General features: G+C 39.8%; 3 protein-coding genes across 3 annotated transcripts; 1 reads left to right on the forward strand and 2 right to left on the reverse strand.

Moving 5' to 3' along the window:
* Window positions 1–1,725: 1,725 nt before the first annotated feature.
* On the forward strand, window positions 1,726–6,043 carry ppcs (phosphopantothenoylcysteine synthetase). Its single transcript, XM_037777236.1, has 4 exons — window positions 1,726–1,869; window positions 4,433–4,973; window positions 5,052–5,155; window positions 5,360–6,043. The coding sequence occupies exons 2-4, from the start codon at window positions 4,436–4,438 to the stop codon at window positions 5,684–5,686; spliced, it is 969 nt and encodes a 322-aa protein (XP_037633164.1). The 5' UTR covers window positions 1,726–1,869; window positions 4,433–4,435; the 3' UTR covers window positions 5,687–6,043.
* Window positions 6,044–6,548: 505 nt separating this feature from the next.
* Window positions 6,549–15,359, reverse strand: utp3 (UTP3 small subunit processome component). The gene is made up of 16 exons (XM_037777224.1): window positions 15,141–15,359; window positions 14,828–14,915; window positions 13,443–13,499; window positions 13,296–13,352; window positions 13,105–13,210; window positions 12,944–13,012; window positions 12,713–12,834; window positions 11,765–11,920; window positions 11,596–11,667; window positions 10,458–10,498; window positions 10,275–10,371; window positions 9,335–9,472; window positions 9,107–9,243; window positions 8,956–9,025; window positions 7,896–8,003; window positions 6,549–6,840 (listed from the first exon to the last, which is right to left on the reverse strand). The coding sequence occupies exons 1-16, from the start codon at window positions 15,155–15,157 to the stop codon at window positions 6,751–6,753; spliced, it is 1,425 nt and encodes a 474-aa protein (XP_037633152.1). The 5' UTR covers window positions 15,158–15,359; the 3' UTR covers window positions 6,549–6,750.
* Window positions 15,360–16,597: 1,238 nt separating this feature from the next.
* On the reverse strand, window positions 16,598–22,360 carry fam83e (family with sequence similarity 83 member E). Its single transcript, XM_037786317.1, has 10 exons — window positions 22,077–22,360; window positions 21,238–21,982; window positions 20,625–20,771; window positions 19,354–19,478; window positions 18,830–19,267; window positions 17,982–18,041; window positions 17,817–17,888; window positions 17,489–17,723; window positions 17,190–17,399; window positions 16,598–17,053 (listed from the first exon to the last, which is right to left on the reverse strand). The coding sequence occupies exons 2-10, from the start codon at window positions 21,703–21,705 to the stop codon at window positions 16,877–16,879; spliced, it is 1,932 nt and encodes a 643-aa protein (XP_037642245.1). The 5' UTR covers window positions 21,706–21,982; window positions 22,077–22,360; the 3' UTR covers window positions 16,598–16,876.
* Window positions 22,361–22,613: the final 253 nt, after the last annotated feature.

Consider the following 22,613-nt stretch of genomic DNA (forward strand, 5'->3'; position numbering starts at 1 on the left):
AGCCTGTCCTCTCTGAAAAGCTGTCAATCACTCACCAACTCCGATCAAATGGTCAAACTAGGCAGCGCTGATCAAATATGAATCAATGTTCTGTTACTGTAATCCCTATTTCTCTCCTCAAATGTTTTCAGAAACATCTTGTAGTGTACTGTTTAGCTGTAAAATGAGAAAGTTTGTGACCCGGCAGCCATGTTGAGATCAGTTGAGGAAATACCAAGCACCGCCCAATAGCCGGAGTACAGCCAATAGGAATGCTCAATAGGAATGCTCTCTCTCTGAAATGACCTGTGATTGGCCAAAGTCTCCCGTCACGGGCTTGATTTTTGAAATCCTGAAAACAGAGCCATGAGGAGGTGCAGAAGTCTAGTTTTCTGTCAGAACACTTGAATTACAATATGCTGAAAGGTTATTATGGACTTTTTGCCCAATGATGCCAAAAATATACTGACTACTGCAGGTTTAAGTTTATGTGATTTCTTTGATAGTTCATTTTATATTTCCATTTAATTTCGATGATGCACACATATTTATATTTCATACAATCTGTATTCCTATTTCTATTTTTCTTGTAACTTATCCATGTTTATATTTTTATAATATAATTTTTTTTGCCCAATGATGCCAAAAAAATTCGGCCTACTGCAGCTTTAATATACCATTCAATTAGTTATTTCTTTCTTTGCATGAGGTTTAAAATAGAAAACAGAAAAAACTACACAGTGTCCTTCGTGGTATTTCAGTCCCGTACTGCATTTCATTATACCTGCAATTTTATATATGTATCTTGGTACATGGGATATTAAAATAAATAAATAGAAAGTTCTCCTTTCAGAAATTACATTATTATATACTCACCAGAATGTAGTCTACAATCAATGGTGCATCTTACCCCTATAGATCCAACCAGCATTTTTTGAGGAAGTGAGATTAAAACGATTCACAAGAAGAAGAGTCGACTAACGACAAGATCTGATGATCACCAAATACTTCAGATCAATATCAAACTGCCTCAGTGTGTTTTATATTGTCATCATGACACCTGCTGAGTCAGTGGGACAGTCCGGTCCAAAAGATCCCCTTTTAAAGGATTTCCCCCTCTGCCCTTTGGGAGTCTGTGTGCGCCACTGGTGATGCTCATGTTCATCATGTCTGACACCTCATATGAAAGTGAGAGAAAGGAGTGACGCACATTATTTCACTCACAAACATCCTCAGTGGTGGTGGTGGAGGTGATAGTAGTAAAGCAAGGCAGCTTTATTTGTAGAGCACATTTCAGCAACAGGGCAATTCAAAATGCTTTACATTAACATTCAAGAACATTAAGACAAAGTGCAAACAGAACATTAAGACATAATTAAAACAGTTATAAAACATTAAAGATTAGAAAATAAAAACAAGCTAAAAATAAAAGCTAGGATAGAAGCTAAAATAGAGTATAACACACAAGAGTAGAAGCTCTAGTGCAGTATAAGATCATTATCTGGGTTAATAAAAGGCATCAACAAACAGGAACGTTTGAAGCTTTGATTTAAATGAACTCAGAGTTGGAGTTGGTCCTGCAGGTTTCTGGGAGCTTGTTCCAGATATTTGGTGCATAAAAACTGAACGCTGCTTCTTCTGCATGTTTAGATCTGACTCTGGGGACACTAAGCAGACCTGATCCACATGACCTGAGAGGTCTGGATGGTTCAGAACACAGCAGAAGATCAGACATGTATTTTGGCTTTAAACCATTTAGTGCTTTGTAGTACCGACTGCGACCACCGGGGGCGCTCACGGCTTTCTCCTGTCTTTATAAAGACCACAGAAATAAGCTTTCAGGAAGTGCAGAAGTTGTTGTGAAAGCTGACTGAGAACAAACAATCTAAAGTAAGTACGGCCATTTAGCAGGTTTATCGTTAACTATAGTGATTACAATAACCGCTTTGTTTCCTTCTGGGTGTTGTCATGGTGACACGTTGATGTCTAACAGCAGGTAACGGCACGAGAGGACTCACCTGCTTTCCCTCTCACCTGGCATTATTAAGGCTGCTAAACTAAAACATTTTATTATTTCGTCTCTGATAAAATGATCTAAAGCGATTTGGTTTCCTGTAGTGAATCATTCAGCCAGCAAAGAGACTTTTATTACGCAGAATGTAGAGGTCAGTGTTCAGTCAGTGCGAGGTTCATGCACACTGTGAGGTGTATTTAACGTTACATGCATGTAGTCCGTGTTAATGTAACATTACTGTAAGGATCGAGAACATCTAGTAGCATACTGTGTGTTAAAAAGCCTCTTCATAATGTTCATATTGTTCTTAACTGTCTTAAAGAGGTGGTAGTTCAACTTCATGGTCATGCTGGAGGTTGCAGTTTGCTGTTACTGTTTACAATATTAGACTCCATCACAATATAAGGTGCACAACATATTATATGTAAACACCTCAGTAGTTAAACAACAGCACCACAAACTACACCCTCTTTAAAACTGGACATTATAACATCCATCATAACTAGCTTTTTTTAATTTCCATTCGGTTGCTAGGGGCAACAGTTATGGCCCAAGTTTACTTCCTGTCAGCTACTGCATTAAAGGTGACATATCATACTCATTTTCAGGTTCATGCTTTTATATGGGGTTACTACTAGAACATGTTTACATGCTGTAATGTTATAAAAACACATTATTTTCCTCATGCTGTCTGCTTTAATATACCTGTATTTACCCTCTGTCTGAAACGCTCCGTTTTAGTACAGTTCAATGGAATTGCAACAGAATTGCGTTACTAGGCAACGCTTGGGTCCATGTTTACTTCCTGTCAGTTGATGTCATTCACATACACTGCAACTGGAAATGAACTGGGACCCATTTAGAATGTTTACGTTTAAAACTGTGAAATGGTCTAAATAGTGTAGATTTGTGACATCACAAATGGACAGAAATCCTGACGGCTTGTGTCAAAAGCACAATTTCTGAATACGGGCTGTGTGTATTTTTCTATATATTGAGAGCTTTGATACTTTCACAGTATTTATAAAGCACTTAAACCTGCTTTATAATATAAAAGCCATGAAAATGTCACTTTTTACAATATGGGTCCTTTAACAAACAGTGCAACAGGAAATACAAAGGGGCCCAGTAAAAGCTGTTGCCCTGGCAACAGAATAGACTGCATTCATTTTAGGTACCTGTACAAATGTATATGCTCTGCACTGTTATAGGTATATCAATATATCGTCATAAGTCTTTTGCACACTGTGGTTGGCTTTATCTGTCCAAGGGTAGAGCTCGGGCCGATACTGGATTTTTGAGGCCAATAGCAATATTGATATTTGAGACATTTTTTTAAAAGAGTTTAGACCAACATATTTAATAACTGGACATTTTACAAACTATGAAATGGCACCAATGTTTCTAAATAACCTCTTTATCAACTTTCGCCATTTTAGGCTGCAATTTCATTTTATTTAATGGCCTATATATTAATATCGACCCAGTTGGCTTCATTAAAGTTGTACTCAGCTGATTTACTACTGCACTTTGAGTTGGGGGACATGTGAGTAGGGACGTACTGGTACCGGATCGGAGATCGGGCTGATACTGACTAAAATAGCTGGATCGGGTATTGGTGACAATGGGGCCGATATATTCAATTCTATGTTTATATACTAAATACTTTATATACTGGAATTTTAATTTTAAATAACTAATTTGTTGCTGCATAAAAAAAGTTTACACTTGAATTGTAGTTCCTATTCATTTTGAAGTTCTTTTTACCAAGTTGCTGGAGTACGATTTATTGTTTTAATACAGTTCAGTAAATTTATATCTATGTATTTATCTGTTACAATTTGTTTTACAAAGTTAGGAAAGCAATATTTAAGTCAGGCCCGATGTTTCCTTACACATAAAAGAATGATCCCAGTCACTTCCAGACAAGGAGGCATACAGCTTATTAATTAAACACTGGTATCGGATCGGTACTCGGTATCGGCTGATACCCAAAACCCAGGTATCATTATCGGTATCTGGACTGAAAAGGTCGAATTGGTGCAACCCTACACGTGAGAGATGGAATAAAAAAAAGAATGGTCAAGTTTGATGCAGTACAGACCAAAATATCCAGATTTTTAGTTCCTGATATGGGTCAAGATCCAAAACAGCTGGATCCTACACATCCCATAATGCAACTCAATAGACCTTTATTAAACACTTCTTGCCTAGTAAGGATTCAATGCTATACTTTACTTTGCTGCAGCTGTGTCTGGTTTCTACTGAGTATCCCTCATGACATGATCAGGTTATTTTCTACTTTAGAAAGCTCCCTCCAGCAACACAACAGGTTTAACAGGCAGGCTAATCGGATGTGGAAATATGCAGGTCTCACTGTTAACCTCCATCACTATTCTGCTACACTGAATCCTCTTTCCTCTCTCTCTCTTTCATTAGGTGATGGCTAAACCCAGAATATCTTCCATTGATGGCAAATTAGCCGAAGAATTTGCCGTTCCCTCCCATGTCGAGGAGGTCAAAGAGAAGATGTCCGCTTTCGCCAGGCATCACGCGGACGCAGGTCGTAGGGTGGTTCTCATCACATCAGGAGGCACCAAAGTCCCCCTCGAGTCCCGCACCGTTCGCTTCCTGGATAACTTCAGCAGCGGCAGACGAGGAGCCTCCTCGGCAGAGTATTTCTTAGACTCGGGCTACGCTGTCATCTTCCTACACAGGCACCGCTCCCTCTACCCCTACGCACGCATGTTCTCCACCATAAACATGCTGGATGCCCTGAAGTTCAGCGGCGGGGAAGAAGGAGCGTCCGGTAACTCTGGCGAAGTGGTGGTTAACCGGCAGGTGCTGCCCAACATCGCCAAAGCACTGACGCGATACCAGGAAGTGAAAGAAGGCAACTTCCTTCTGCCCATCGAGTTCAGCACGTTGTCGGAGTATCTGCATCTGCTCAAAGCGGCCGCACAGGCACTCAGCACAATAGGTAACACATTAACAACTATTTACAAAGTTGTGGCTTTTATCCTGCATATCGTTCATAACTTGTTTATTCCACACTCAGGATCCAAGGGCATGTTTTACTTGGCTGCAGCGGTGTCTGATTTCTATATCCCAGCATCTGAGATGCCTGAGCACAAAATCCAGTCTTCCAACGGACCTCTTCAAGTGAGTGGAAAAAAAATAAAAATTCTGGCAAATGTACATGCAAGATTTATTTTTCCAGCCATGCAAAGCAGCACAGCTCAAGGGATGGCAATGTCAGTCTGCGCATTTAGCTCTAAGCAAGAACATCCTCAAAGAGCTGCTAGCATAGCTGTAGGCTCTGAACCTTGTTATTAATGAGAATATACTTTTTTTTCTCCCCTTCAGCTCAGCTTGAACATGGTCCCTAAGATCCTCTCCCCGCTGGTGAAGGACTGGGCGCCTCAGGCTTTCGTCATATCTTTTAAGCTGGAGACGGATGCAACCATCCTGCTGGACAAGGCTCGGCGGGCTCTGGACACCTACAGGCACCAGGCGGTGGTGGCCAACGTGCTGGACTCCAGACGGGGTTACGTGATGGTGGTGACCCCCGAGACTCAGGCCGAGCTGATCATAACCGACGAGGATGCGAAGAACAACGTGGAGATAGAGGAGAGGATAGTGAGCAACCTGACGTCAGCACACAACAAGTTCATAAGTCAACAAGGGTGTTGACAGGAATCATCTACGCTGCATGTTTTGAGTCAATGACGCCAGCTGGAAGTTGTCGTCTGTGCTCTTACCCGGTCCTGAGCTTGAGTTTGGCTGAAATTAATAGTTCCCTGTTCTGCTGACAAGTTACTGTATATTCAGTATGCTGTATGGTTGCATAACCTTAGTAACTATAAACACATCATGCTTTCCCTTGCTCTTTTAATGTGCTCTGAAACCGGGTCTCTGAGCTTATTGTGTATAACGGTATAATGGTGGGTGCAGGGTTATTATCGTAAACGGTAACTAAAACCTAAACAAAAATATGCTGTGAAAAATATTGTCGGTAAACTGAAACTAAATAAACTATATAAAACTAAACTGAAACGATATCGCCTGGGTAAAAAACTAATAAAAATAACATTAAAATGAGCTTAAATTAATTTCAGTTTTAGTTTTTTATCTATAATATATCACCACCGAAAAAAGGAGTCAGCATGAATTTCCGTCAACTCTCGTGACGTCGAACCAAAGAAACTTAACAGACTTGACCTTCCAGGAGATGGCACTATGCTACAATTGCTTCACATCAGACACTTAAGTACCACGAAGATTAAACATTATGGCCATTCCTACACAGTTCTCCAATGAAAAGGCCTGAACAAAAACAAACTAAATATATAAAAACTAAAACTTTCTGAAAAACTGAAACTAAACTAAAACTAGCAAGCACACTCTGAAAACTAACTAAAACTAAATATGTAAAAACTAAAACTGAACTAAAATTAGCAAATGCACCCTGAAAACTAAAATGAAATTGAAAAGTCAAAACTAAAGTACAATGAAAACTATAACCTTGCTCTGTACAGGGACAATATACAAGTTATTGAAAGTTTATTAAATGTTTATTCACATTGCTCAATGTGGAAACTCATTTTGATGTCTTTTGTATGACAACTACAGATGATTCAGTGACATGCTATGATGGTAGGTGTGACACACCTGAAACAAACATTTAAAAGTACAGCCCATTGGTATTTATCAATCCAGTGGATCCACTTGGCAGCATATTTTGGATTCTTGCCTGGTTACTTAAGTTTGGTGCTCTTCTTAACCCCAGCACGAATACCAGACCGCTCTCCACTGTATCTGGTCTCCTCCCGACGAACATCACGCACCTGGTGAACGTGAACAACAATGTCAACTATTGAACGTGTTTGACATATCAACATATATTCAACATACTGTATATTCTTGATTCAAACTGATGAGCCTACAGACAGTTACCTGGAAGCTTTATGACGGACTTAAAGCGAGACACTACGGGAAAAAACGTTCATGTACTGAACAATTTTGAGATTTTGGGCTATTTTGCTTTCACATGTCTTCTTTCAGACTAGTGATTAAAAAAACATCCGAAATACATTTAGGTGTTTATATTTCTACACTTTGTCTATTTATGTCTCTCCTAAATTCACCAAAAGTTGGCATTAGATAATGCCTCATTTGCATATTTAAACATAATTTCGGGAAACTTGTAATACAAAAGTAATTTTCTTAATGCAAGTAATCAACTGGGGAAGTTTCACGGTGATATGTATTGGTTAAATATGTTTACCTTATTCACCTGTAGTGTCTTCAAAATGTATAAAATTTTACAATCCATATCTTTAACGAACATTTTCTCAAGTTGATTTTTTTTTTCTCAGACTCTGAACCACTTCAGTTGCACTTACATCCACCAAACTTTCCAGTTTCATTCCTATCTATATTCTGAATGTTTCTAAAGAGCGGTTTGTTCATATATCACAACATTTTAATTCTAAAAACATGTAGAAATATTGACAGTATTTATTTATTGACAGTATTTTCTGATTTATGGAGTGATAAAAAGAGATATCGAGAAGTCCCTCTGTAAAGACATTTGACTCTAATGTGTCAACAAAATGAAACAATAATTTAGAACTTTGCTTTATCAATTGTTCAGATTCCTGTACTGGAACTGTGTGCAAATAAGCACATTTTTAATAAGAAAATGTATCATTTTCAAATTTAAACATATATTTTTAGAAAACTTGTAATACAAAAAAAGAATTGTCTTAATGTGAGTAATCAACTGGGGAAGTTTCATGGCAATATCTATTAGTTATTTTTTTTTTTACCGTATTCCCCTTGGGTGTCTCCCCTCTAACAGTGTAATAAAAATGATCACATCAACATGTGGAATACAAACCTGGCCCTTTCTGCGGATTTTGGCCCGTCTGAACTTCTCTCTGTGCTTGACTCTGGGATTACGGTCAATCTTCTTCCTCTTTGGTGTGAGCCCCTTGTTCTTGGCCATCTGTGGAAATAGCAGAGGCACATAATTAGAAAAACTGTTCAGAAATGACAAAGTTTAACATGTAATGCATGAAGTGAATACAGTGTGAGGGGCACTATATATTGATTTGTCTTCCAAAATGTGGGAATAAAATAGTCCACATACAGAGAAGACCTACGCTGCTGTAAGACTAAATTCTAAATTAAATCTTCCTTATATAATGTAAACCTGAACAAGATGATCAATTCAGCTTTGTTAGTCCAGCATAAAAGTATGGTTGCATCTGAAATTCCATATTAGCATGCTATTTAGTACGCTAAAACAGTAGGAGAGATTTTTTAGCATGTCTGAAACCGTAGTATGAAAACAATAGTTCACAACTATTTCTAATGAAATATTACAGTAAGCAAACACTGGACATTACGGCGGCATATATATCCCACAATGCAATGTGGTAGTGACGACAACGTTCATAACAGACGTTGATGGACAGCTCTGTAACATCAATAACGCTTACATTTAAGTAAGTGTAAGATTTTAATTTTCTAGGCGTATTTTTTTAATTTTTAAATTCAGACTTTGAGTCTCACAAATCGTTGCTTTGGTCACATGAGGTTGGCACGGTTTACCATGGTTACGCGTCTCCAACTGGCGTGGAGGCTCTCAGGAAGTGACGACGTAAAATTACAGTTCAGTGGGTCCGTAAAGATACGTACTACTGTTTATTAAGACAAAAGTACGTTGAACGCTAGTACACATATTGAGTATGTAGCGCGTAGTATATGATTTTGGACGCAGCATTGATCTTCCACTTATGTCCAAATAATTAAAAAATGAGGATCCATTCAGCTCTTGGCATATGATCACCTGTTCTGATGGGGTTGTGTTTATCATGAATAGTAAGTTACTCAGGGTGAGAGCATCTGACTGTAGATACTAGTATTTCAGTGTGTAAGTGGTTGTAACTCTGTACCTGGTAAGTGATTCCTCTCTTAGCATCTGGATCTTCCTCCACCTCCACCTCATCTTCATTCTCCTCCAACCTGCAACAAATTCACAGTTTATCAGATCCCCAGTTGATTTTTTGTCCCAACTGCCGTTTTGAAGACTCAAATCATACTTACTCTTCAGGTTCTGGCTCACTGCCCTTTCTCTTCAATTTCGACCGCTCCGCCACGTCTCTGTAGAAACGCAGAGCCGCTTCCTCGTCCAGGTCAGAGTCGGAGTCCTTCTCAACCTCAGGTGCAGTTTCTCCAGAAGCCTGCAAACAACGTCATCATCATCATCATTCAAGTTCCATATTAAACACCAGCAACAGATTCAAAGTGATAAAAAAAATACACAACTCTCACCTTTTCCTTCTTACTGGAGACTCTGGTCTTCTTGCCCTCTGCTGGTCTGCTGGTGGTCCCATTTGTCTCCTCACCAGACAGCAGCTTGCGAAACTGAGGTGCAAGCCGAGCATCTACTGAACTGAGTTCATTGATGAGCTGCAGACAGAGTCAGTAAGACAGATGGTTATAACTACTGTGGATGTGTGTGTTGAGGAGGTATTTCATGATCCCCTGTATCACAAGAAGTTGTATCAAAAAACAGTGACATACTAAAAGATGCAAAATGAAAGAGTATATGTGTAGTTTTCGGTAACACTTTATTTTACAGGTCCGCAAATTTCATTGTAACTAGGTGATATTTAGCAAGTGACCTATTCTAAATTTCTTTGGAATTACTGCCAAATTACCCCAATATTTACCTCAAAATGTATCAATAATTACTTTATTAGAAAACATTATTTAATAATTAATTCATTTAATTAATATAATAATACATTAAATTTATTGGCAAATAACTTATTTGAAATTTCTTAAAAAACTCCCTGAATCATTACAGTAGCTACCAGGTTACATCTGTGTAGACAATTAAGTGACACAATGGTGAGTTTTGTGCCAGATTATGAGTGTCTTCTATTAATTTTGGTTTTCCACCTCCGATGATGAGCAGCACACAGCCGCTTCTCAAGCCTAAGGGCCCTATTTTAACCGTTATATGCCATTTCAGCATATAATTATTAAATCATGTCTATAATAAAGTAATTTTCGATGAATTTTAAGGTAAATATTGGGGTAAAATGGCAGTAATTCTAAAGAAACTTTAAATAGGTTACTTGCTAATTACCATGAAATTTACAGACCTGTAAAATGAAGTGTTACCCAGTTTTCTTGACATATAGGGTGAAAATACATTCACTAACACTGTATGTTCTACTGGCAGTGTGTGTGTGTGTGTACTTACATTTCTGTAGGTGAGCAGTCTTTCAATCACTGGATGGTTGTGAGCAGGGATTCGTTTTGCTTTCAGCACCAAGTAGAAACTGATGTTTGTGCAGTAACTGTGGCAGGAAAGAATCATTAGTAGTTCAATGTAGGGCCGTGACGTGATTCTGCAACATGTCGTTACAATTTAATTACAACTTACTTGAGATACAGTTGCTGTTTTGTCTTGAGGTAGTCAGCACCCTTTGGAAAACAGGACGGAAATTATTGAGATTCAATCTAACAATAGCCTTTAACTTTCCAAAAAAAAGAAAGCTGATTATTAATCTAACTGATGTTGTGATTACAGTCATTTTAAGAACCTAATCACAGCCGTGGTAGATTTCAGTGTGAACACTCATAGAGCCCCAGGTTAAGCAGGTTATGGAAACGAATTTAGCTTTGATTATGAACAGGCTGTAGATGGAGTCTCAGCAACTGATGCTCTAAGACTGACTGTAGGTTCATCACAACGAGCGACTTCTTTCACATTTTCATTTGATACTTAAAAATATTGATTATAGCCTTTAAAATTCGGTCCGGTGACAAATTCACAGTTAGAAATCTAACTAAAATGGTAGGAGTCTCTGTATATAGAGCTGCAACAATTAATCGATTAGATGTCAACTATTAAAGGAATCGCCAACTATTTTGATAACCAATTAATCGGTTTCAGTATTTTTTTTTTTTCATTCTTTATTTTGTGACAGCAGTATAAATTATAAAACATACACTCAGGACAAAAGCAGTCTTACTTCCTCGGCTGTCCGCAGATTCTTTTTAAATTTAGTAACTTTGTACATTCTGGGAGAGGTAAAATGTGCACATACAGAGCTTGTAAAAAAAATCTCTGATTCCAGCTTCTTAAATGTGAATATTTTCTGGTTTCTTTACTCCTCTATCACAGTAAACTGAATATCTTTGAGTTGTGGACAAAACAAGACATTTGAGGACGTCATCTTGGGCTTTGGGAAACACCGATCGACATTTTTCACCACTTTCTGACATTTTATAGACCAAACAACTAATCGATTAATCACGATTACTCGACAATGAATATAATCGTTAGTTGCAGTCGTATCTATATGTATGTACGCGTATCCTCTAGCATGGCTAGGGGATGCAACTATGTCATGGCAGGTGTATTGCTCAGGACCCAAGGAAGCACAGTGTCGAGTGTGAAGTTGTTTGGATGAGCGGTTCTCGAGAAAAAGCTGCAAGCAGCAATAACACAAGTCAAGCAATCGGCCCGCAGGCATGTTTTGAACGGCCACTGCATTAGTGAAGCTAAATGCGCTCACCTTTCCTGGAGGGATCTTTCCGTCCTTGACCATCTGTACGAGGGGCTGCAGCTCATCCTTCAGCTCTTTAAGCTGCACACATACAAAATAATTCACATCAATTACATGTTGATCTGTGGTGACTAAGCAAATATCATGTTAGTGTTTTGGTTGCATGCCTGTGTTTTACCTTTGCTTTGAAGTCCTGAATAAGTTCAAGCAGCTCTGGTGACTCCTTTTTTAAAAGTTTCATTTTTTCCTTCTGGGACATCTGCTTCAGGTCTTTCACAATCCTCTCTTCTTTATCCACAGTCTTCTTTTCATCCTTCTCCTCCACTGCAAATTCCTTCATTTAGAAAACACATAAAACACTTTCTATCATCACATGTGGAATTAAAGCAGGGGTAGACCAAACGTTTTTGGCATCAAAATGAAACTAAATTCCATAATAACCTTTCAGCATATTGTAATTCAAGTGTTCTCAGAGAAAACTAGACTTCTGCACCTCCTCATGGCTCTGTTCTCAGGCTTTAAAAAATCTACTTTGGCCAATAACAGGTAATTTCAGGAAGAGCTGAACTCCGATCAAACGGTCAAACTAGGCAGCGCCGATCATATATGAATCAATATTCTGTTACTGTAATGACTATTTCTCCCCCCAAGTGTTTTCAGAAACATCTTGTAGTGTACTTTTTAGCTGTAAAATGTGTGCTCCGGCTGACGGGCGGTGCTTGGTATTTCCTCAACTGATCTCAACATGGCTGCCGGGTCACAAACTTTCTTATTTTACAGCTAAACAGTACACTACAAGATGTTTCTGAAAAGATTTGAGAAGAGAAATAGTCATTACAGTAACAGAATATTGATTCATATTTGATCAGCGCTGCCTAGTTTGACCGTTTGATTGGAGTTTGCGAGTGATTGACAGCTGCTCAGAGACGGCAAGGCTCCAGCTCGGCTCTGATTGGTTGTTTTCCTCCGGTCTGCGAAATCTTGCAGATGCCATTAGGAGCACCGGAGGACACAGAGGCACATTATTTTTTCTTCTATGATCTATTTTTTAATGATATTTGCTCTATTTCTACCCACTGCTGCTTTAACTGCAGGTGTACAGGAGAGATTTACAATAACAAAATACCTGGAAAAAGTTTAAATCATAATCCTCCTCGCTCAGATTCGCAGCTAAACGGTTTTGGACATTTTTAGCCTCTTCTTCTTCCTCTTGTTCCTCAGCTTCCAACTCGTCTTGTCTTTTCCCCTCTGTAATAATAACACAAATAAAATGTTGCATAAGCAAACATTAGCCACACAGACAACAAAACGATCATGAATTGCTCCGATAACATTGCTGGAGATAAAAGATTCTTACTGGTGGTGATGTAGTCAGAGTCATAGAACATCTTCTTCTTGGTGCCCCATGCCATTTCATTAGGAAGATCTGAGGAAGACAACAAAGTTACAGTTAAATGTAGGCTAGTAGTATGACAGTAAAAACACATCCTGGACGTGAACTAATGATTTTATGTTTACCGTCTTCTTTTTTCCCCTCTAGATCACTCTCCATGTCCGTCCCCTCATCCTCTTCCTCTTCCTCGTCATCCTCTGACTCAGAGTCGTCCAGGGCCATCACTTCCTCCTGTGAAATTCAGCTGAGCTTGAATTTGTTCTTGAGCTACATACATTTTCTGAAGCAAAATCCAAATAAACAAATAGGTCGTCACCTCATCATCCAGTTCCTCCTCGTCGCTCTCCATTTGGACACCGCTGGCGAGAAGTTTCTGTGGCAAAGAGATGCAGCAACAAAGAGTTAAGAGAAGGTAAAACAGCACCAGACACTTACCACAGAACTGCTACTGAGGTAAACTTACTGCAATCTTCTGATCGTGAAACTCATCGATTTTGTCCTTTGTGTACAGTGATGATTTCTGAAAGAGAGGAGACATGTTCAAATCAGACTGTTGAAAATAACGACCACAAAACCAAAACAGAGTTATTGTTGATGGTTGAGAGCTGCTTGTTTGATGTATAAGAATACAGATCATCAGATTATGGTTATTATAAGAAAGTAACAGGATTAGTGAAAAGTTTTCAAATTTGTCAGTTTAAACTGTTTGGCCATAATTTTCACATAACTGCTGATTGTTTTGCATCTCTAGTTCTGATTTAATACAAGAATACCAGAGTCAACAGTCAAAACGTTCTTGATATTAAAGTATTGATGAAGTGTGGAAGAAGCACCATATCAGTGATCAAAGCAGGTTCCCCTGACATACAGGAGGGATAATACTATCTAAAAAATCCCCCAAAGACTAATGTGTAGTCGATAAACATCACTCTTGTTTTTAGATCATGTAGCCCCGATAATAAAATCTATTTATAACTTTTGACTGAAAGCAGAGGGCCTTGAATTTTGGGAAATCACTTCTTACTTACTTGCCAGACAATATTGCTCGGCTCTAGATTAAGTTACATTTTTAATATGCCCTGTATCCACTAAAACATATAATAATACATTTATTTATATAGCACCTTTCAAAACAAGGTTACAAAGTGCTTTACAACAACAGCATGATAAAAGTAACTAACACCCAGAACTTAAGATCTAAACAAAATAAAATCATATAAATAGTTACAACAATGCACCATCAGTTAAGAAAAAAACATAATATAAAAGTGAGATTTAAAGGAAGGTATCATGGATACATAATAATATCATAATGATAATAATATATTATTATGAAGTTTATTCTGAAGTTTTCTTTAGGTAACAATTACTATAATCAGCATTTGTTGGATACATACAGTATAATACAAACGTATTTCTTTTGCTCTGAGTATGTTGAACCTTTCCTTTCCACTTGTGTGTGCTACTGTAGAAACTAAATAAAACCTTTAACATATTTTAAACACATTTATGTTGTGCAACTCTGTCCAACTGGAATCACACTGTACTGTATAATAATAATCATATTAATATGATTATTAATAATAATAATAATAATATTGTATATTGGTAGATTTAAAAAAAAAAAAAATGTATTCTTATTTTATTCTAACGTTTTTATCTATTCTTTTGTTATTATACTACTTATTTGCACCAACAAAACCAAAGCTAATTCCTAGTGTACACCTCTTACACCTGGCAATAAACACCATTCTGACTCTGATAACATACATCCAGGCTGTAATGGGCCTTTCTATCAGTGGTATAAAGACACACAGCAGGGACATGTCCTCTGCTGAGTCCTCTCACCTTATCAGGGACAGGCATGTTCTTGTAGGCTTCAGGGTCATTCTCATCATATCGCTCAGTCTTCTTTAGCCTTGGTATCTTGATCTTCCTGAGCAGCAACAGAGAGGAGACAGAGATTCAACCTCTGCTCTAAGACATCCAGATGTTTATATAAGTTCCTGTAGGTCCCATCTTATTAGAGACTTATTGGGACTTATTAGACAACTAAAAGGTCCCATAACACGTCCCCCCTATCTGTTAATGACCACAAGAAAAGGGAGAAAACAGTGTATGAAGGTTTGCAGTCCTTTCAGCTAACTTTAGCTAAACTCACCTTTTCTCTCGAACCATGATGAAATGAATTAAACGTGTTTGCTACACGTTAGCAAACAAAACAGAAAACTAAACTAAACAACACGTTTAAAGGCCAGTGCTGATATCTGGCGATTTAACACAAAAGAAAAGTGTAAACATGCAGCAGAGTAGAGTTGAAGCGACACATCTCCACCATGTGCTTCCGGGAGTTCTTCTTCTGCTTCTTCTCTTTAGAAGGCGGTCTCTACAGTGATGTGAGAGGTGCACACTGCCACCTGCTGGACTGGAGGGTCACGCATTGTTTTATTCAGTAGTCAGTTTTATTTGTTTTTTAGGTTAAAATCCAACAAATTACATGCAAATAACGAAAATGTGCAGAGAGAGGAAAACAATATAGGCTTATAATATAATTTTATTCTTAAAGGGGCTGTTTGTAAGAATCAGAAATGCTTGTTGACAGCGACACCTGTGGCCGTCAAGTCAACGAAAGTCAGAGTCGGGCTCGCGCTTGCTCGCTCTAAATAGACATGAACGAGCATCGCTCAAAACAGTGAGGCGACACACGTCAGCTAAAACCACAATATCACTCTATATTTCAGCTGCTTGGCAGTAATGTTAGCTGAGCAGACGGAGGTCTCTCCATGAATAAATGCTGATCCTAGTGTTGGCTTTTCCTGCTTCTGCCTCCCGACCGCGGCCGGAGGGAACAGGGGAGACACCGGAGTTTTGGTCGGAGACGATAACGTTACTCGCTGCGGAGCCCTGTCACTTCACAAGACACGGGAAACCTCTTTTGGTCTGGAGGAGCTGCAGCAGTTATTTGTGTACAAACGTCCACTGTACATTCACTAGATATTCTCAGAGCTACGAAGTCTTCTACAGTGTGTAGTGTGCGCGCATGCACGTGAGGTGGAGCGAGCTGAGTGAAAGCAATCAGAAACTCCGGCCCTGGACATCAAAGCTACGGTCTCCCCCTGCGGTCTCAAAAGTATTGGTATCAGCTTTAAAAAAACAACAACTCACTTTTAAATCGTATTGTAAACTGCACTTCAAGCCCGCCAAATCCCAGAAAACAATACTGAGGACATGACCTCCATGTCTTCACTGTTAGCTACAGGCCTTTTGGCTCCAGCTACATTGGACCTTTTACATCCTATCAGCACACACTCAACATTTTCCTTTAAAACCATTTATTTATCTCATACCTTCTTTTTCATGATATACTGTATAATGTTACATTAAGGCCAGTATGTCCTAACCTTAATACAAAAAAATAGCATCTTCTTTGTGACATTTTTTTGTCAATTTATCGGCACCATTTCCTTTTACTCCCTTGTGTACCTGTATCCAACACAAATGTAACATTTAATAAAATAGTGATTCTAAATTTCAATCAAAAGGTCCTTCTATAATTAAATTTTTCTGCGACAACCGCCCAGTGGTTAAAACAGTTAAAACCATTCACAGTGAGCAGCATTAACAGAACAATTTTATTTATTTAAACATATAAAGTCATAAAGCCTTGCATCAAACACACTGTATATACTGTACAGTGAAACATCTAATCATCAAATTCAGTGGGACATCAAATTAACAGATATAAATCCTACATATATAACAATGGTTTTATTCTCAGAGTCACAGCCTGTTTTGGGCTTAGTTTGGGTGATTAACACTGCAGATGTTGTAACCATCCGCTGCTGGCAGCTGCCTTTCCTCGGTGACAGAAGATGTCATTACAGAACATGTCGCTCCTCATTCCTGTTCTCCCTCCGTCTCGGCCAGGGACCTCCTCCAGAGTCCATAACTGGAGCTGCGAGGCCTCTCTCTGGGCAGAAAGTTTTTTGGAGTTCTGTATAATAAAGGTTTCAACTCATCGTTCCTCTTCCTCATCAGGGCGAGAGCAGGTGTCATGTGATCCGGGTCAAAGCTCTGCCATGGAAACGGGAGATTGATGATAACAAAAAAACATTAAAATGATATGCTTGAGGGCGACAAACTGAGTAAAGGATTAGAGTTCTACTTCAAGAGTACACACAAGCATATACACAGAGAAACACACACTTACACTGGCCTTAAACCTCGGCACCGGGACTCCCCTGTCATCATCTGTGTTGTGTACGCTCAGGTCCACCATGGACTGGCTCAGTTCTGACATAGCGACCTTTCCTCCTCTCTTGAGCAGTCCTGAAGTGCTCTGCTGAGGCTGAATCCTCTTCATGATGTCACTCAGAGAGCTGTAGTTCTCAGACTGCGGCATTCTCAGGATGAGTGGTTTCTGTGAGGAGAGAAATGCATCTCAGTTTTCTCAAAGCTTTTTCACACGTTTAACTCAAGTGCTTTACTACAGAGAAGGGAGGTACTTACTCTAGAAGATGGCGTCTTCTCCACTTTGGAGCGTGTTTCATTTATGCAGCTTGCTTCTTCCAAGAAGACCTCCCCCCTTGAGCGCTCTTTTCTCTTAGGAGAGGACAGTATGATCATATTGTGTATTGGTTCTTTTGCTTTGTCATCAAGTCTTGTTGTTGTTCTGTCATCTAAAGTGGTGCTCTTCTCTATGGAGAGTTGCCTGGAAATGGCTTTATTTATTATCTGTTCCACCCTGCAGGAGAAGAAAAAAAAACACATTTCATTTTGGATATGATATTTAAATAACAATTTATCCAATGTGCTTCCTTCATCTTTTGGGTGTTACCTTTTCATTCTGTCTTGAGCTGTCGGGCTGGTGGGCGAGAGCTGTGTGTTGCTATGTGAATGATCAAGATCCCTGGCAAAGATTTGCATAAAACGTTAGCAGCAAAAGACAATAGTCAATATTCTTAATCTGTATAATGTCAATATTATCTGTAACAAGACTCACTTGAAAGGTGTCGATTTAAATGGCCCATTGTTTGTCACTGGAGAGGTTTTTTCATATACCCTGTCACATGCAAAAAGAGATCAATAAAGTCATGCAAACAACCTGTAGCACAACAAAACTATGCTGTGCTAGAACTACATAGGGGAAGTTATTCAAAGAATGATAAGAAAAATAAACCATGTTTCAATATTTTGGTTTAAGTTTCAGTAAAAGGTAGATTATAGTAAAAAAAAAAAAAAAAAAAAAACCTTCTTGTGTTACATACAACAAAAGTTGTATTTGTGTAAATGGCAAAGTGAATTTAAAGGAACAGTGTGTAGCATTTCTGGAATCTATTAGCAGAAATGGAATATAATATTCATAACTATGTTTTCATTAGTGTATAATCACCTGAAACTAAGAATCGTTGTTTTTGTTAGATTAGAATGAGCCCTTCATATCTACATAGGGAGCGGGTCCTCTTCACGGAGTCCGCCATGTTGCTCCACCATGTTTCTACAGTAGCCCGGAACGGTCAAACCAAACACTGGCTCTAGAGAGAGACTTTCACGCTTTTACGTTACCTGAAGGCCACCGTAGTTCTCCGACACACTTGTGAAACTGCGGTAACGTGAGCTGCAGAGTGCAAAACCGAGGTACCGCCATCCGCAGCCTGGCTTCCGTTGCTCCTAAAGTTGTGTTATTATCGTAAGGATTGGCTCTGAGCGAGGCTCACGGCGTTACCACGGTTTTCCACTCTGTGGCTCTTAGACGCTAGATGCTACCAAATCCTACACACTGCACCTTTAAATACTGTATGCTTGGGCCAAAGACAACTTAGATTGGTTAAGTCAAGATGCTCCATGTACCTTTTCTTATCCGCAAATTGGTTTCCATTGTAAGTAAAACCCTCCATAATGGGTGTATCTCTATCCAACAGCACTTTGCTCTGCAGTGGTATTTCCTTGGCCATGATTTCCTCGTGTTGAACATGAGGACTGTCCGGGGAGCAGCGGTTTCTCTGGACAACCCCCATGGCTTCCCAGTCCAGGAGGTAATCAGCAGGTGGGGATGGAGGGTTGGTAATCTCAAACTCCGAATGTTGATGTTTTTTAAACCCGAGATCTGAGCGGTCTTTCAGCTGATGACTCATCACATCAACATGAGTACCTGCAACCCTCCATGTGTCTGGGACGGGGAGAGAAGCAGCGAAAAGGATCCTGAACTCCCTATCGAATGAGTCAACAGCCGGGCCGCCCAGAACAGTGATCAGCTGTCGGTGCAGGTGGGCGTCTGTCCACGTGAGGCTGCAGAGTGCAAAGACAGCGTGATGTTACATCACTCTCAAGTGTGTGTGATGCATATAGAAAAGACGAAAGACACGATTGCTCACCTGTAGCTGCCATGAATCACTGCCTCTAAATCCACCAGAATGAACTTGTCTTTCATTTCCCCAATCACCATTCGTCCCGTCCTCGAACAGAAGGGTTTCCCTCCAAGAACACGGACCCGCATGTTCTACCAGATCACAAGCTTAAGTTGAAACTCGAGAATGAAACATTGAAACTTGGTGTATATCCGTGATATATCCTTCATCATATACAAGGTTTGCATGTAAACAAGAGTCTACAGCCATGCTAGCAGCTCTGTGAGAGTAACATCAGCATGGTAACATGCTCACAGTGACAATGCTAACATGCTGACGATTTGCAGGTAATGTATAGGCTAATGTTTACCATGTTCACCATCATATTTCAGCATATTAGCGTGCTAATATTTGGTAATTAGGACTAAACACAAAGTACAGATGAGTCTGATGGTTTTAGTCATAAACCAAAGTATTTGACCTGATGATGGTGCTAGACGAAACATTAAAGGGGACATATCATGCTCATTATCAGGTTCATACTTGTATTTTGGGATTTTTAGGCGACTGAAAACTTTGAGCTGCTGGTGGCACCAGATCAGGAGAGCGGGGATCACCAGCGTCACTAGGGTTTGTCCTCTGGGCACCATGGACATCTGTGCCAAATTGCATGACAGCCTATCAAATGGTTGTTGAAATATTTCAGTCTGTACCAAAGAGGTGGCTTGTCAAAACAACCCTAGAGCCACACCCCATAGCATGGCTAAAAAATTGTGCATTAGATTGTTGTAGTCATGGCATACCAGTATAATTAATATTATATAATTGACTTAATTGTTCTTTTCCCCAATTATAGACGGAGAGTTCTGTTCAGTCGTGAGTCTGCGTTCATCAATTTCATGCACTGCATTCATGAAAATAAGATTGTTTTCATTTTGCTTTCAACAGAAGGCACAAACATTTCACCACTAGAAAGAAACACGGACGACACTGAATGCTGTGCAACCAGTTTAACTAAGTGGCGTTAGAAGTACATTCCTAAGATAAGAATGCCAAACTAGAAGCCGTGTATGAGATACCTCTCTAGAGTATGTATGCAGTGTGTCAAGTTTTTAATAACACTCACACTGAGATGTAACCTTTGTTAGAAAGAATTCCACAACACAACGTGTTGCTCTGTTAAACTGGTGGCACTCGGTTTTGGCAAAATAAAGCCTCTGGTTTATTCATCGCCATGTTAAACATACACAAGCGCATGGCTGCTATAGGTGTGTGCTGATTTGCAGGAGGTGACTCACCGGATGCCTGAGCCTGTTGAGCGTGTAGTTCTCTTGAATGGACCTTTGGTTCAGGATGATGTAGACAGGGACACCCCGCGAAGCAGCATTATGTAAATCGCCAATTATTGCACCGTCCGTCAATCTGTCTGTCACGATGGCAATTACCTGTGTAGTACACAAAATTGTCACTTAGCCTTGACAGGATTATTCAGAAAGTGTCTCACACAAAATGGAACCCTTCAGTCCATCGTGTTATTTACCTCGATGAAGGACTCGACAAGTAAAACTGAACAAGTATTACCAGCAAAATGTAGTAAAGTGAAGTAGCTTATGTCGGAGTGTTAACATTTATTGATGCATTAACCTTTGAGCATCATTGTAGCTGGTTGCAGCTGGTGCAGATTACTTCATGTCTTAATACTCTATAGTTTACCATTGAATAGTTTAATCTGAAGCAGTGTATTTTTAGTTTATTCTATATTTTTCAAGTAAAATCTCAAATTAAAGTCACCAAATAAATATATTGGAGCAAAAAAGTACAACATAAAAGCATTGAGTCTCAAAATGTGCCCCACCTCCACCCATATGAAAAAATGTGTTGTGTTCATGCATGAAAATCATATTTGCATACTTGGCCAGCCTTTTGCAAGTGCTGTCTGATGATCTGTCTGACTGAGGGTTCTCCCTCAGCAGGAGGATTGGTGTGGACTGTAACGCTCCCCTTTGGCACCCAGGGGCCTTTTTCAGGCCAGCCCAGCTCCAGGTCCGGGGTCGGTGCGTCAGAGTGGGAAGGGAAGTATGTGGTACAGAAGTCCTCCGTCTCTGAGCTGCCTTCCTCTCCGTTCTCCTGTCTTTGCACCCGTAGCGGGTTAAAGCGATAGTCCTGAGCCCAGCTGGTGATCTGACTGACCTCTTCAGAGGACAGGAAGCAGCCGGAGCGCTCTGTGCCCACGGAGCTGTAGAAGGCCTCCGGTCCTGCATTTAGGAGCCTCTCCACTGCTTGACGCTCCTTCTCGCAATGGAGGAACTCCGGGGAGGCCTCATTCACCGGCAGGAACACGGCATTCTCATCGAGGCTCTGCTCCTGGGAGTTCGACATGACTGCAGCCTGGCGTGTCTCTGGGAATAAGTGCTGCCTATCACAGTTCCCACTACTGACTCCTGTTGTGTGACGACGACCCAGGCCAGCTCACGTCACCCTTCCTTCTAGTTAAAGTGATTTCATTCATTCCTCTGGCAAAAAGTCACACTGTTTCCATGTTGGCAAGTGCTGCCCAGAACACATACAATATCTTGATGTTGCAAACAATCCTTTCTGGGTTCACAAGTTCAGTCCTGAGCACATTTTATTTTTCTGCAGCAGCCTCGTCCCCAACCTCATGTTGACATAAGAAACAAATCAATGAGTTCAAGTGATCAGTGTGTCTGAAAAAGACAGTTTGAACACACAAAAATCAATGTAAAACTCACCTCTTGGACAGCATGTCTCCCTTTCTCAGTATTCGGCTGCGCTCAGGAGCCGTTGATCTTCATGTGTTCCCTCCCCGGCATGTCATCTCACAACTCGTAACCCTTCCACTCCTTCATACCGGCTTTGTTCTCAGATTCCACAAATTCTGTGCAGCTGACAGACGAATCAGCTGCTCCGACACACACTCACGATCCTACTGTGCCGCTCTCTCTCTTATCTTTACAGTGGCAGCGTTTAAATCAAATTATCTTTGATATTCTGGATCCAGGTCACTTCCTAAAAGGTGTGTGAGGCGAATAATTGCCACACGTACTTTATCTAAGAGGCTGCTATTTACCTCTCAGTTTACCTTTTAGACTGGTCTAGCCTGACGGGTAGGTTTGTCTGCAAGAGTAACACGTAACACTGTATCTGACTTTCCAAGTAAGGGTGTCAAGTCACACCGGTTTCTTGTTGTTTCTTTGGAAACACCTTTAGGACCGACCATTGTGCTATGAGTTAGTTTGTTAATTGGAAAATAGTGTGAGCCTACTTTA

The sequence above is a fragment of the Sebastes umbrosus genome, chromosome 1 (genome assembly GCF_015220745.1).
Source record: "Sebastes umbrosus isolate fSebUmb1 chromosome 1, fSebUmb1.pri, whole genome shotgun sequence".
Taxonomy (NCBI): Eukaryota; Metazoa; Chordata; class Actinopteri; order Perciformes; family Sebastidae; genus Sebastes; species Sebastes umbrosus.

Coding starts and splice junctions, on each gene's coding strand:
- ppcs (XM_037777236.1), top strand. CDS start 4,436: ATGGCTAAACCCAGAATATCTTCCATTGATGGCAAATTAGCCGAAGAA. Junction 4,974..5,051: donor ACAGGCACTCAGCACAATAG/GTAACACATTAA, acceptor TTCCACACTCAG/GATCCAAGGGCATGTTTTAC. Junction 5,156..5,359: donor CTTCCAACGGACCTCTTCAA/GTGAGTGGAAAA, acceptor TCTCCCCTTCAG/CTCAGCTTGAACATGGTCCC.
- utp3 (XM_037777224.1), bottom strand. Junction 11,921..12,712: donor ATGATTTAAACTTTTTCCAG/GTATTTTGTTAT, acceptor TTCTAAATGAAG/GAATTTGCAGTGGAGGAGAA. Junction 10,372..10,457: donor AAACAGCAACTGTATCTCAA/GTAAGTTGTAAT, acceptor TTCCTGCCACAG/TTACTGCACAAACATCAGTT.
- fam83e (XM_037786317.1), bottom strand. CDS start 21,705: ATGTCGAACTCCCAGGAGCAGAGCCTCGATGAGAATGCCGTGTTCCTG. Junction 17,889..17,981: donor TTTAAATCGACACCTTTCAA/GTGAGTCTTGTT, acceptor AATCTTTGCCAG/GGATCTTGATCATTCACATA. Junction 17,724..17,816: donor GCTCAAGACAGAATGAAAAG/GTAACACCCAAA, acceptor CTTCTCCTGCAG/GGTGGAACAGATAATAAATA.